At 46.2% G+C, this 14,095-nt stretch overlaps 1 protein-coding gene across 2 annotated transcripts in view; it reads left to right on the plus strand.

Annotated features, from left to right (window-relative positions):
- Window positions 1–12,168, plus strand: part of fbxl2 (F-box and leucine-rich repeat protein 2) — a 42,450-nt gene extending 30,282 nt beyond the window's left edge. The window contains exons 5-14 of one of the 2 annotated variants that reach the window (XM_084152092.1): window positions 878–972; window positions 1,125–1,289; window positions 2,483–2,609; window positions 2,701–2,775; window positions 5,903–6,033; window positions 6,146–6,206; window positions 6,328–6,372; window positions 6,498–6,554; window positions 6,676–6,888; window positions 7,181–12,168. In XM_084152092.1, the coding sequence (XP_084008218.1) occupies window positions 878–972; window positions 1,125–1,289; window positions 2,483–2,609; window positions 2,701–2,775; window positions 5,903–6,033; window positions 6,146–6,206; window positions 6,328–6,372; window positions 6,498–6,554; window positions 6,676–6,888; window positions 7,181–7,288 (1,077 nt within the window). In that variant the 3' untranslated portion in view covers window positions 7,289–12,168. The remainder of the gene's footprint in view (window positions 1–877; window positions 973–1,124; window positions 1,290–2,482; window positions 2,610–2,700; window positions 2,776–5,902; window positions 6,034–6,145; window positions 6,207–6,327; window positions 6,373–6,497; window positions 6,555–6,675; window positions 6,889–7,180) is intronic. The other variant, XM_084152093.1, reaches the window with a different exon arrangement.
- The last annotated feature ends 1,927 nt before the right edge of the window (window positions 12,169–14,095 follow it).

The following is a 14,095-nucleotide window of genomic DNA, read 5'->3' on the forward strand; positions in this document are numbered from 1 at the left end:
CTGGATCATCCAAATGCACTCTAGCAAACTTCAGACGGGCCTGGACATGTACTGGCTTAAGCAGGGGGACACGTCTGGCACTGCAGGATTTGAGTCCCTGGCGGCGTAGTGTGTTACTGATGGTAGGCTTTGTTACTTTGGTCCCAGCTCTCTGCAGGTCATTCACTAGGTCCCCCCGTGTGGTTCTGGGATTTTTGCTCACCGTTCATGTGATCATTTTGACCCCACGGGGTGAGATCTTGCGTGGAGCCTCAGATCGAGGGAGATTATCAGTGGTCTTTCATTTCCTAATAATTGCTCCCACAGTTGATTTCTTCAAACCAAGCTGCTTACCTATTGCAGATTCAGTCTTCCCAGCTTGGTGCAGGTCTACAATTTTGTTTCTGGTGTCCTTTGACAGCTCTTTGGTCTTGGCCATAGTGGAGTTTGGAGTGTGACTGTTTGAGGTTGTGGACAGGTGTCTTTTATACTGATAACAAGTTCAAACAGGTGCCATTAATACAGGTAACGAGTGGAGGACAGAGGAGCCTCTTAAAGAAGAAGTTACAGGTCTGTGAGAGCCAGAAATCTTGCTTGTTTGTAGGTGACCAAATACTTATTTTCCACCATAATTTGCAAATAAATTCATTAAAAATCCTACAATGTGATTTTCTGGATTTTTTTTTCTCAATTTGTTTGTCATAGTTGACGTGTACCTATGATGAAAATTACAGGCCTCTCTCATCTTTTTAAGTGGGAGAACTTGCACAATTGGTGGCTGACTAAATACTTTTTTTCCCCACTGTATAATTTTTTGGGGAAGCCTGGCTTCCCTTGGCATCCATGAGTACACGCCACTGACTCTTCTTCTTCTTCCTCCTCCTCTCTCTCTCTCCAGGGTAGAGTAGTGGAGAACATCTCCAAGCGATGTGGAGGCTTCCTGAGGCAGCTGAGCCTGAGGGGTTGTCTCAGTGTGGGAGACGCATCCATGAAGTGAGTCTTTCTCTTAAACTCTTAGTACAACCAATGTTGCGTTCCGTTCACATTTTCAACTCTGAATGTTATTTAGCTCCCTGATTCAGTTACTTCTCAATGACTCTATGATTTGATTATCTATGATGACTGTGGTATTTGTCACCTGTCAGGACGTTTTCCCAGAACTGCCGTAACATTGAGGTGTTGAACCTGAACGGCTGCACTAAGATCACAGACAGCACCTGTCTCAGCCTCTCCAAGTTTTGCTGCAAACTCAAACAGCTGGACCTCACCTCCTGTGTGTCTGTTACCAACAACTCCCTCAAAGCTCTCAGGTAAGTGTCTGAAATGGCACCCTATTCCCTATATAGTGCACTACTTTTGGCCAAGGGTTGCAGTTTATTTTACGGTACAGAAATTACAAGGTATTTACTCTAAGGGTCAAATGGTAATTACATAGTAATCACCAATAAATTACATGTTTGTTTCTTTGGGATTCATCACTACAAGCATCATTTAGTACCAGGAAACACAAATTACCCATTGTCACCATATCATTTTCTAGTAAATACCAGGTAAATAAATCCCAGTTGAAACAGTAACGTGCAGTGTAATACATCCAAATATACTGGACAAAAATATAAATGCAACAATTTCAACAATTTTACTCAGTTACAGTTCATATAAGGAAATCAGTCAATTGAAATAAAATCATTAGGCCTAAATCTATGGATTTAACATGACTGGGCAGGGGCGCAGCCATCGGTGGGCCTGGGAGGGCATAGTCCCACCCACTTGGGAGCCAGGCCTACCTACTGGGGAGCCAGGCCCAGCCAATCAGAATGAGTTTTTCCCCGCAAAAGGGTTTTATTACAGACAGAAATACTCCACAGTTTCATCAGCTGTCCGGGTGGCTGGTCTCAGACGATCCCGCAGGTGAAGAAGCCGGATGTGGCGGTCCTGGGCTGGTGTGGTTACACGTGGTCTGCGGTTGAGAGGCCGGTTGGATGGCAACAGCTCTGGCCGACCGACATTCCTGCAGTCAGCATGCTAATTGCATGCTCCCTCAAAACTTGAGACAAGTGGCATTGTGTTGTGTGACAAAACTGCAGATTTTAGAGTGGCTTTTATTGTCCCAAGCACAAGGTGCACCTGTTTAATGATCATGCTGTTTAATCAGCTTCATGATATGCCACACTTGTCAGGTGGATTAATTATCTTGGCAAAGGAGAAATGCTCACTATCAGGGACGTAAATACATTTGTGCACCAAATTGGAGAGAAATAAGCGTTTTGTGCATATGGAACATTTCTGGGATCTTTTATTTCACTTCATGAAGCATGGGACCAACAATTTACATGTTGCGTTTATATTTTTGTTTAGTATAGTTAGAAAACAGGGTGTGAGTCAGTGGAGGCTGCTGAGGGGAGGACGGCTCATAGTAATGGCTGGAATGGAGTCAATGGAGCCATTGACCCCTCAGCAGCCTCCACTGGTGTGTGTGTGTAAATGTGTGTCTCCCCTTTAGTGATGGCTGTCGTATGTTGGAGATGTTGAACCTGTCGTGGTGTGACCAGATCACCAGAGATGGCATCGAGGCTCTGGCCCGAGGCTGTAACAACCTACGAGGCCTGTTCCTACGCGGCTGCACACAGGTACACACACACACACACACACACACATACATACATATGATTGTATTGATTATCGGTAGTGATTGGTTTCTTTGTGTTGTGTTCTCTACAGTTGGAGGACGGAGCACTGAAACACCTCCAGAAACACTGTCCTGAACTAACCACTATCAACATGCAGTCCTGCTCAGTAAGACGGAGAGAGAGAGAGAGATGGAGAGAGTGTGTGTATACATTAGTAGGCATTGAAAGACAGAAAATGTGTGTGTACTGTGTGTTATTTATAAGCAGGAGATTCACACCCCCTTGACTTTTGCCACATTTTGTTGTTTTACAGCCTGAATTTAAAATTGATTAAATTGAGATTATAATGTCAAAGTGGAATTATGTTTATCAAAATATTTACAAATGTAATTAAGAATTAAAAGCTGAAATGTCTTTAGTCAATAAGTATTCAACCCCTTTGCTATGGCAAGCCTAAATAAATTCATGAGTAGAAATTTGCTTAACAAGTCACATAATAAGTTGCATGGACTCTGTGTGCAATAATAGTGTTTAACAACATTTTTGAATGACTACCTCATCTCTGTACCCCACACATACAATTATCTGTAGGGTCCCTCAGGCGAGCAGTGAATTTCAAACACCGATTAAACTACAAAGGGAAGCACAGCCGTGAGCTGCCCAGGGACACAAGCCTACAAGATGAGCTAAATCACTTCTATGCTCGCTTCGAGGCAAGCAACACTGAAGCATGCATGAGAGCATCAGCTGTTCCGGATGACTATGTGATCACACTCTCCGTAGCCGATGTGAGTAAGACTTTTAAGCAGGTCAACATTCACAAGGCCGCAGGGCCAGACGGATTACCACCATAGTCCCTGTGCCCAAGAACACTAAGATAACCTGCCTAAATGACTACCGACCCATAGCACTCACGTCTGTAGCCATGAAGTGCTTTGAAAGGCTGGTCATGGCTCACATTAACACCATTATCCCAGAAACCCTAGACCCACTCCAATTTGCATACCGCCCCAACAGATCCACAGATGATGCAATCTCTATTGCACTCCACACTGCCCTTTCCCACCTGGACAAGAGGAACACCTACGTGAGAATGCTATTCATTGACTACAGCTCAGCGTTCAACACCATAGGGCCCTCAAAGCTCATCACTAAGCTAAGGACCCTGGGACTAAACACCTCCCTCTGCAACTGGATCCTGGACTTCCTGACGGGCCGCCCCCAGGTGGTAAGGGTAGGTAACAACACATCTGCCACGTTGATCCTCAACACGGGGGCCCCTCAGGGGTGCGTGCTCAGTCCCCTCCTGTACTCCCTGTTCACCCATGACTGCATGGCCAGGCACGACTCCAACACCATCATTAAGTTTGCCGACGACACAACAGTGGTAGGCGTGATCACCGACAACGATGAGACAGCCTATAGGGAGGAGGTCAGAGACCTGGCCGTGTGGTGCCACGATAACAACCTCTCCCTCAACGTGATCAAGACAAAGGAGATGATTGTGGACTACAGGAAAAAAAAGAGGACTGAGCACTCCCCCATTCTCATCGATGGGGCTGTAGTGGAACAGGTTGAGAGCTTCAAGTTCCTTGGTGTCCACATCACCAACAAACTATCATGGTCCAAACACACCAATACAGTCGTGAAGAGGGCACGACAAAGACTATTCCCCCTCAGGAGACTGAAAAGATTTGGCATGGGTCCTCAGATCCTCAAAAGGTTCTACAGCTGCACCATCGAGAGCATCCTGACTGGTTGCATCACCGCCTGGTTTGGCAACTGCTCGGCCTCCGACCGCAACGCACTACAGAGGGTAGTGCGTACGGCCCAGTACATCACTGGGGCCAAGCTTCCTGTCATCCAGGACCTTTATACCAGGCGATGTCAGAGGAAGGCCCTAAGAATTATCAAAGACTCCAGCCACCCTAGTCATAGACTGTTCTCTCTGCTACCGCATGGCAAGCGGTACCGGAGCACCAAGTCTAGGTCCAAAAGGCTTCTTAACAGCTTCTACAACCAAGCCATAAGACACATGAACAGCTAATCATGGCTTCCCTGATTATTTGCATTGTTTTCCATTGCATCGCAAAGAAGGGCACCTATTGGTAGATGGGTAATAAAACAAAAAAACTGACATTGAATATCCTTTTGAGCAAGTTAATTACACTTTGGATGGTGTATCAATACACCCAGTCACTACAAAGATACAGGCCTCCTTCCTAACTCAGTTGCCGGCGAGGAAGGAAACCACTCAGGGATTTCACCATGAGGCCAATGGTGACTTAAAACAGTTACAGAGTTTAATGGTTGTGATAGGAGAAAACGGAGGATGGATCAACAGCATTGTAGTTACTTCACAATACTAACCTAACTAAAGAAGGAAGCCTGTACAGAATACAAATATTCCAAAACATGCATCCTGTTTGCAATAAGGCACTAAAGAAAAACTGCAAAGAAATTAACTTTATAACCTGACTACAAAGTGTTATGTTTGGGGTAAATCCAACACATCACTGAGTACCACTCTTCATATTTTTAAGCATGGTGATGACTGCATCATGTTATGGTTATGCTTGTCATCGGCAAGGACTAGGGAGTTTTTAGCATAATAATAATAAACGGAATAGAGCGAAGCACAGGCAAAATCTTAGAGGAAAACCTTGTTCAGTCTGCTTTCCAACAGACACTGGGAGAAAAATTTACCTTTCAGCAGGACAATAACCTAAAACACAAGGCCAAATATACACTGGAGTTGCTTACCAAGACGACATTGAACGTTCCGGAATGGCCTAGTTACAGTTTTGACTTAAATCGGCTTGAAAATCTATGGCAAGACTTGGAAATGGCTGTCTAGCAATGATCAACAACCAACTTGACAGAGCTTGAAGAATTTTAAAAAGTATGCTAATATTGTACAATGCAGGTGTGCAAAGCTCTTAGACTTACCCAGAAAGACTCACAGCTGTAATCGCTGCCAAAGGTGATTCTAACATGTATTGACTCAAGGGGTTGAATACTTGTAATCAAGATATTGGTGTTTTTTTTTAAATTTATTTAAATTTTTTATAGATTATTTCTCCCACTTTCACATTAGTATTTTGTGTAGATTGTTCACAAAAAATGACAATTAAATCAATTTGAGTCCCACCTTGTAACACAACAAAATGTGGAAGTCAAGGGGTGTGAATACTTTCTGAAGGCACTATTAGTGATTGCGTGCGTGTGTAGTGTGTAGTAAGAGAGAGCGCATGCGCGCGTAATGTGTGTGTGGTGTGTGTGTTTGTTAACAGCAGATAACCGATGATGGCTTGGTCAGTCTGTGTCGAGGGTGCCACAAGATGCAGATCCTGTGTGTCTCTGGCTGCAGTAACATTACAGACGCCTCTCTCACTGCTCTGGGTCTCAACTGCCCCCGACTCAAGTAAGAAATGGGAAATGTGTCCCTTTCTTGTAATTGTGGATTAGGTCTACTGATAAACACCCAATACATACACTAAACCAATGCATAACCAATGCTTGGGTCTGTGTGTCAGGATCTTGGAGGCTGCGCGATGTTCACAGGTTACAGACGCTGGGTTTACTGTACTGGCCAGGGTAAGTGCCTCTCTCTCTCTGTCTCTGTCTCCTCTCTTTCTCCTTCGTCACTTTTATTATGTCTTGATCTGTGTGTTTCGAACCCTGAAATGCTGACACAATGTGTCTTTTGTTTCAACAGAATTGTCATGAGATGGAAAAAATGGATTTAGAAGAATGTATTTTGGTAAGATTTCATGGGGTTCTTTTCTCATAGACTCAATCTACAGTTGTATTCAATCAGAGATTGGTTGAGCCTGTCTGATTATATGTACTGTAACTGGGGTTGATTTAGTCTCTCTCCTCTCACAGGTGACTGACAACACCCTAGTCCAGCTCGCTATTCACTGCCCTCGCCTGCAAGCACTGGTACTTATTTGTGTGTGTGTGTGTCTTCATTCGTAACTCCCCCTCTCAAAGTTTGTGTGCATGTGCGCGTGTGTACATTACAGTATGTAATATAGTTTCTACTGTCTATCCTCTCCACCAGTCTCTCTCCCACTGTGAGTTGATAACAGACGATGGTATCAGGGCGCTGAGCAGCAGTGTGTGTGGACAGGAGCGCCTCACAGTGGTGGAGTTGGATAACTGCCCTCTGATCACAGATGTGACTCTGGAGCACCTGAAGAACTGCCACCGTCTGGAGAGGATAGAACTCTACGACTGCCAGCAGGTCACCAGGGCCGGCATCAAACGCATACGGGTCAGTCATCACCATGACTCCCTTACTGCACTACATCTCCCAAGCTGCATCACTGTGGCTGTAATGTCAAAGCTCCTGCATGGCCTGGTGGGAGTTGTAGTTTACTGAGGCTGATGTTGCTCCTATAGAAATAATAGAATTACCTGCACACTGTTGTATTATACTCCTATATAGTTTATTGCAACGTTGCAGGCTGTCATATGAAATACATGGGAGAATATACAACAGTGTGAAATATTGTTGGATGTGTATGCTACATTGGGAATGACGTTGCTCCTCCGTCTCCTTACAGGCTCATCTCCCAGAGATAAAAGTCCACGCCTACTTTGCCCCGGTGACACCCCCTCCTTCGGTGCACGGCGGGGGCCAGAGGATGTGTCGCTGCTGCATCATCCTCTGACAGTGGAGGGCCAGGGGGGGTCAGCTCTGCCTGCAGGTCCTACTGCTGTGACCCACCCCCCCAACACAACAATAACCCACCAGATCCCCGCATGATGAGACAGACCCTGAACCCCACCACAACTACAACACCCTGAACCCCACCACAACTACACCCTGAACCCCACCATGACTACAACACAACACTCTGAATCCCACCATGACTACACCACAACACCCTGAACCCCACCATGACTACAACACAACACAATACCCTGAACCCCACCATGACTACACCACAACACAACACCCTGAACCCCACCATGACTACACCACAACACAACACCCTGAACCTCACCATGACTACACCACAACACCCTGAACCCCACCATGACTACACCACAACACCCTGAACCCCACCATGACTACACCACAACACAACACCCTGAACCCCACCATGACTACAACACAACACACACCCTGAACCCCACCATGACTACAACACAACACCCTGAACACCACCATGACTACAACACAACACACACCCTGAACCCCACCATGACTACAACACAACACACACCCTGAACCCCACCATGACTACAACACAACACACACCCTGAACACCACCATGACTACAACACAACACCCTGAACACCACCATGACTACAACACAACACCCTGAACACCACCATGACTACACCACACCACAACACAACACCCTGAACCCCACCATGACTACACCACAACACAACACCCTGAACCCCACCATGACTACACCACAACACAACACCCTGAACCCCACCATGACTACAACACACTCCCTGAACCCCACCATGACTACAACACCCTGAACACCACCATGACTACAACACAACACACACCCTGAACCCCACCATGACTACAACACAACACACACCCTGAACACCACCATGACTACAACACAACACCCTGAACACCACCATGACTACAACACAACACCCTGAACCCCACCATGACTACACCACAACACAACACCCTGAACCCCACCATGACTACAACACAACACACACCCTGAACACCACCATGACTACAACACAACACCCTGAACCCCACCATGACTACACCACAACACAACACCCTGAACCCCACCATGACTACAACACAACACCCTGAACCCCACCATGACTACAACACAACACCCTGAACACCACCATGACTACAACAAAACACGCTGAACACCACCATGACTACAACACAACACCCTGAACACCACCATGACTACAACACAACACCCTGGACCCCACCATGACTACACCACAACACCCTGGACCCCACCACGACTACACCACAACACCCTGAACCCCACCACAACTACACCACAACACCCTGAACCCCACCACAACTACACCACAACACCCTGGACCCCACCACGACTACACCACAACACCCTGAACCCCACCACAACTACACCACAACACCCTGGACCCCACCACAACTACACCACAACACCCTGAACCCCACCACAACTACACCACAACACCCTGGACCCCACCACGACTACACCACAACACCCTGAACCCCACCACAACTACACCACAACACCCTGGACCCCACCACAACTACACCACAACACCCTGGACCCCACCCCGACTACACCACAACACCCTGAACCCCACCACAACTACACCACAACACCCTGGACCCCACCACAACTACACCACAACACCCTGGACCCCACCACAACTACACCACAACACCCTGGACCCCACCACAACTACACCACAACACCCTGAACCCCACCACAACTACACCACAACACCCTGGACCCCACCATGACTACACCACAACACCCTGGACCCCACCACAACTACACCACAACACCCTGGACCCCACCACAACTACACCACAACACCCTGGACCCCACCACGACTACACCACAACACAACACCCTGAACACCACCATGAATACTACACAACACCCTAGACCCCACCATGACTATACCACAACACAACACCCTGAACACCACCATGACTACAACACAACACCCTGAACACCACCATGACTACAACACAACACCCTGAACACCACCATGACTACAACACAACACTCTGAACACCACCATGACTACTACACAACACCCTGGACCCCACCATGACTACACCACAACACCCTGGACCCCACCACAACTACACCACAACACCCTGGACCCCACCACGACTACACCACAACACAACACCCTGAACACCACCATGAATACTACTCAACACCCTGGACCCCACCATGACTATACCACAACACAACACCCTGAACACCACCATGACTACAACACAACACCCTGAACACCACCATGGCTACAACATAACACCCTGAACCCCACCATGACTACTACACAACACTCTGAACACCACCATGGCTACAACACAACACCCTGAACACCACCATGACTACACCACAACACCCGGAACACCACCATGACTACTACACAACACTCTGAACACCACCATGACTACAACACAACACCCTGGACCCTATAACCACATGGTCTTGTTCAGTAGGCAGTAAACAGAATAAGGTTATTCAAAAATGAGAGGTTCTGAACTTTTCCAATGATAAACAAAAATATATATAATTCTGTGGAGAAATGTTTTTCTACAGTCTGACTTCCTGAACACGACCCTGGTCAACACCCTGGACCTACTGGTCACCACTGGTCTCTGATCAATACAGACTGATTGTTCAATACTGATAATTGATCAGTTGGATTCTTGCTGATCTGCAACGCAGTCTCCTACTCGGGTGGAGGGAGGGGAGTGTGAGGGGTCTTTTTTCTCTGACAGAACTCTGTGAGTCTAGCCACCCTCACCTTCCAGACCCCTCCTCTCCAACACTATCCTCCCCTTCCAGACCCCTCCTCTCCAACACTATCCTCCCCTTCCAGACCCCTCCTCTCCAATACTATCCTCCCCTTCCAGACCTCTCCTCTCCAACACTATCCTCCCCTTCCAGACCTCTCCTCTCCAACACTATCCTCCCCTTCCAGACCCCTCCTCTCCAACACTATCCTCCCCTTCCAGACCCCTCCTCTCCAACACTATCCTCCCCTTCCAGACCCCTCCTCTCCAATACTATCCTCCCCTTCCAGACCTCTCCTCTCCAACACTATCCTCCCCTTCCAGACCTCTCCTCTCCAACACTATCCTCCCCTTCCAGACCCCTCCTCTCCAACACTATCCTCCCCTTCCAGACCCCTCCTCTCCAACACTATCCTCCCCTTCCAGACCTCTCCTCTCCAACACTATCCTCCCCTTCCAGACCCCTCCTCTCCAACACTATCCTCCCCTTCCAGAGCCCAGACCCCTCCTCTCCAACACTTGGACTAGAGGATGAGGGGGGACGATCCTAAAGAGGCAGAGGACTACAAACCACAAAATGGTGGACAGTGTTATTCAGGAAGGTGCAATGGTACAGAACGTGCACATGGAAGTACTTGTGTAGAACAGACGTGACGACGAGCATTGGTAATCGTGTCAACTCCATACGTTACATTTCTATCTGCAAGGTTTCGACCGTCTTGCCCTTCTAACCACACCCCTGGACAACGCATTACTCTGGGTGGAACTTCATCTCAACCAATCACACGCCACCTCTGTGCGACCGTGCTGTAAGTCAACCTGCTTCGACCAATGGACACCCAGCTCTGTGGATGCCAAAAGGAGGATTCTGGAAAGTGAAGTGATTCTGGGTGTGAGCAGAGAGGATGCTGGGATAGCCCTCTGTGACTCAGGTCTACGGAGGGGACACCACTAAACCAGAAGTACAAAACTGAACATTTGATGTTTTTTCTGAGAACTTACCATTTGAGACTCAGTTTTTGTTTGTAAAGAGAATGTTTTGCAATGATGGCAAAAAAATTATTACAATATGGCAACTCACTTTCGGATTGGAGTTGGCCAGTAACAAATTGTTGTTATTATTTTCCCTCTTTTGCAGTGCTTATTGTAATTGTCCATGCTTGTCTATCCAGAGGGAGATCAGATCTGTGTATCTCTCCTTTTGAAAATAATGAAAGCAAACTGTTACTGTTGGACAGAAATGGACTGTCTCTGTCAGAAGCACAGCATCTGATGGCATCAGGTTGTTTTTGTATGCTACATCACTGGAACATGTGTACTCAGGGCCTCCTGTGCAGTGTGTGTGACTGTGGAACACACAGGCCTGGTTCCAAGCTGACCACTAGCCCCTTGACCACTGAGCAACTCCTGAGTCTCCCTCAAAGAAATGAAACCGAGAGGTTTGAGCCTAAGTGATGATCATGCGTCTTAAAAAAAAAAAAATCAGGAGTAGTGGAATCAAGCAACATGGCAGATACTTCACACAGTCTACAAGATGGAGATCGAGGGTACGGTAGAGCTATATTACTGTTAATTACACTGAAGTTTCAGATGTTCAAGGGAGAGTTAAGAAGTGGTTACCAGAAGTGGACCTTGAGATCTGGGGCTAATGGAAGGAGGTCGGGGCTAGAGATCAATTTGAGGGCAAGGTACAGCTATGTTACTGCTATGTTACCCATGTTACATACCATGTGCTTTCAGGTGTTCCAGGGCTAAGGGAAGGGGTCAGGGCCAGCGGTGGGTTTGGGACGAGGCCTGTCAGTGTGTAGAGTCTCAGACAGACAGAGATGTATAGTATATAATATAGGTGTTTGACTCAGATGCTGCTGGTGCTGGGTTGTAAAGCTGACTGACCTCCAGGGTTGGGGTCAATTCCTTTTCAAAAATGGAATTGATCCCAACCCTGCTGACCTCACTGCATGGCAGTGATACGAATGGCCTATCTTTGACAGATGGTCTAACAGGAGTTTTAGGTTGAAGAAAATGAATAAATAAATATAACATAAATAAAAGTAACTGATAGTAAACGTGCTCTGACTGTCTCTACATTGGAATTTGTTCAAATAAATGTTCTGAGCAGGGCTGTGTGTGTGTGTAAAATCCTCACCCTGCCAAGCAGATGTCGCTGGAGAGCCATGTAGGTTGATCAATGGTTGAGATGCACGGCCAAATCTGGACCCCATCAACAATATCTTATATATTCTTCATGTTCAGGTCATTTTACTTTGAGAAAATATTTTAAAATACAAGTATGATTATTTTCATCCAGGCTGCAATAAGGATCAAATATATTCAAACCGCCAACTTCCATAAAAATGAGTGTATGGTTTAATATCCTTTACCAATAAGTGGAAAAATTATAAACTGTAAAATTATTACTTTAGGGATATACCCATGGGATAGACCTACCACAATCTGACCATCTCTAGGAAATAGCCCTTAGCAGCAGTGATATTACCGCAGTTTTCACATTCAGATAAAGTAATGGAGGGGTTGTTATTTAGCTTGCCCTGGCATGGAGCATATTGAAAATATGTTGTACTCTCCTTCTCAAATAAGATTAACTATTCAACTTTTATAAAGCTATTCTTATTTTTCGGGTCTGTCCAGATGTTGCAGTTAATTCGTGATGTCTTCTCGCTTATGAATAAGTAACGGGGCTGGTGATTTTCCGTCAGGCAGTAAACTGGATAGTTGTGCGCAGTGCCGAAAAAGAAGGGTTGCCAGGTTGGATAAATTTACATATGGGACCGAACGTGAGGGTCTAGGTATCCATGTGGGAGAATTTGATGGGAAGGGAGATAAGGTTGGATGTGTTCAATAAAGTAACACAAGGGCTGTAAGGGGAAGAAAGTACTAGGACCATTTAACTTAAATTGCTTCTGGTGCAACTCAAATCTGCATGATAGTTGCAGTGGATGTACTGTGTGTATGTGCTCAAGTCTCTTTTGCATGACAAGACCGACCCGCTGATCTAAAGCCTAGGGAAATAAAACCTAATGCTGTTCTGCTGTTCAAATGCAATTTAAGCCAATATATGCCCCTTGATTTTGGAAGAATATTGAATAGTATTTCATGAGCTTACAATTGATTTATTTTTTTAACTAAGCACCAATCGTTCCATTGGTAGAGTTTTTGTTGTCATATTAGACAATAGGCTACAACAAACAACAATTTTAAATATTTAATTACAAAAGTAAAACTCCTTGACCAAGACAGAATACTACTTAACATACACTATATATACAAAAGTATGTGGACACCTCTTCAAATGAGTGGTTTTGGCTATTTCAGCCACACCTGTTGCTGACAGGTGTATAAAATCGAGCACATAGCCATGCAATCTCCATAGACAAACATTGGCTGTAGAATGGCCTTACTGAAGAGCTCAGTGACTTTAAACGTAGCACCGTCATAGGATGCCACCTTTCCATCAAGTCAGTTCGGCTAGAGCTGCCCCGTTCAACTGTAATTGCTGTTATTGTGAAGTGGAAACATCTAGGAGTATAACGGCTCAGCTGCGAAGTGGTAGGCCACACAAGCTCATAGAACGGGACCGCTGAAGTGTGTTGTGCGTAAAAAGCGTCTGTCATCGGTTGCAACACTCACTACCAAGTTCCAAACTGCCTCTGGAAGCAAAGTCAGCACAATAACTGTTCGTAGGGAGCTTCATGAAATAGGTTTCCATGACCGAGCAGCCACAAACAAGCCTAAGATCACCATGCGCAATGCCAAGCATCTGCTGGAGTGGTGTAAAGCTCGCCACTATTGGACTCTGGAGCAGTGGAAATGTATTCTCTGGAGTGATGAATCACGCTTCACCTTCTGGCAGTCCGACGGATGAATCTGGGTTTGGCGGATGCCAGGAGAACGCTACCTGCCCCATTGAATAGTGCCAACTGTAAAGTTTGGGGGAGGAGGAATAATGGTCTGGGGCTGTTTTTCATGGTTCGGGCTA

Source organism: Coregonus lavaretus (assembly GCF_964263955.1).
Source record: "Coregonus lavaretus genome assembly, chromosome: 3".
In the NCBI taxonomy this organism is placed as follows: domain Eukaryota; kingdom Metazoa; phylum Chordata; class Actinopteri; order Salmoniformes; family Salmonidae; genus Coregonus; species Coregonus lavaretus.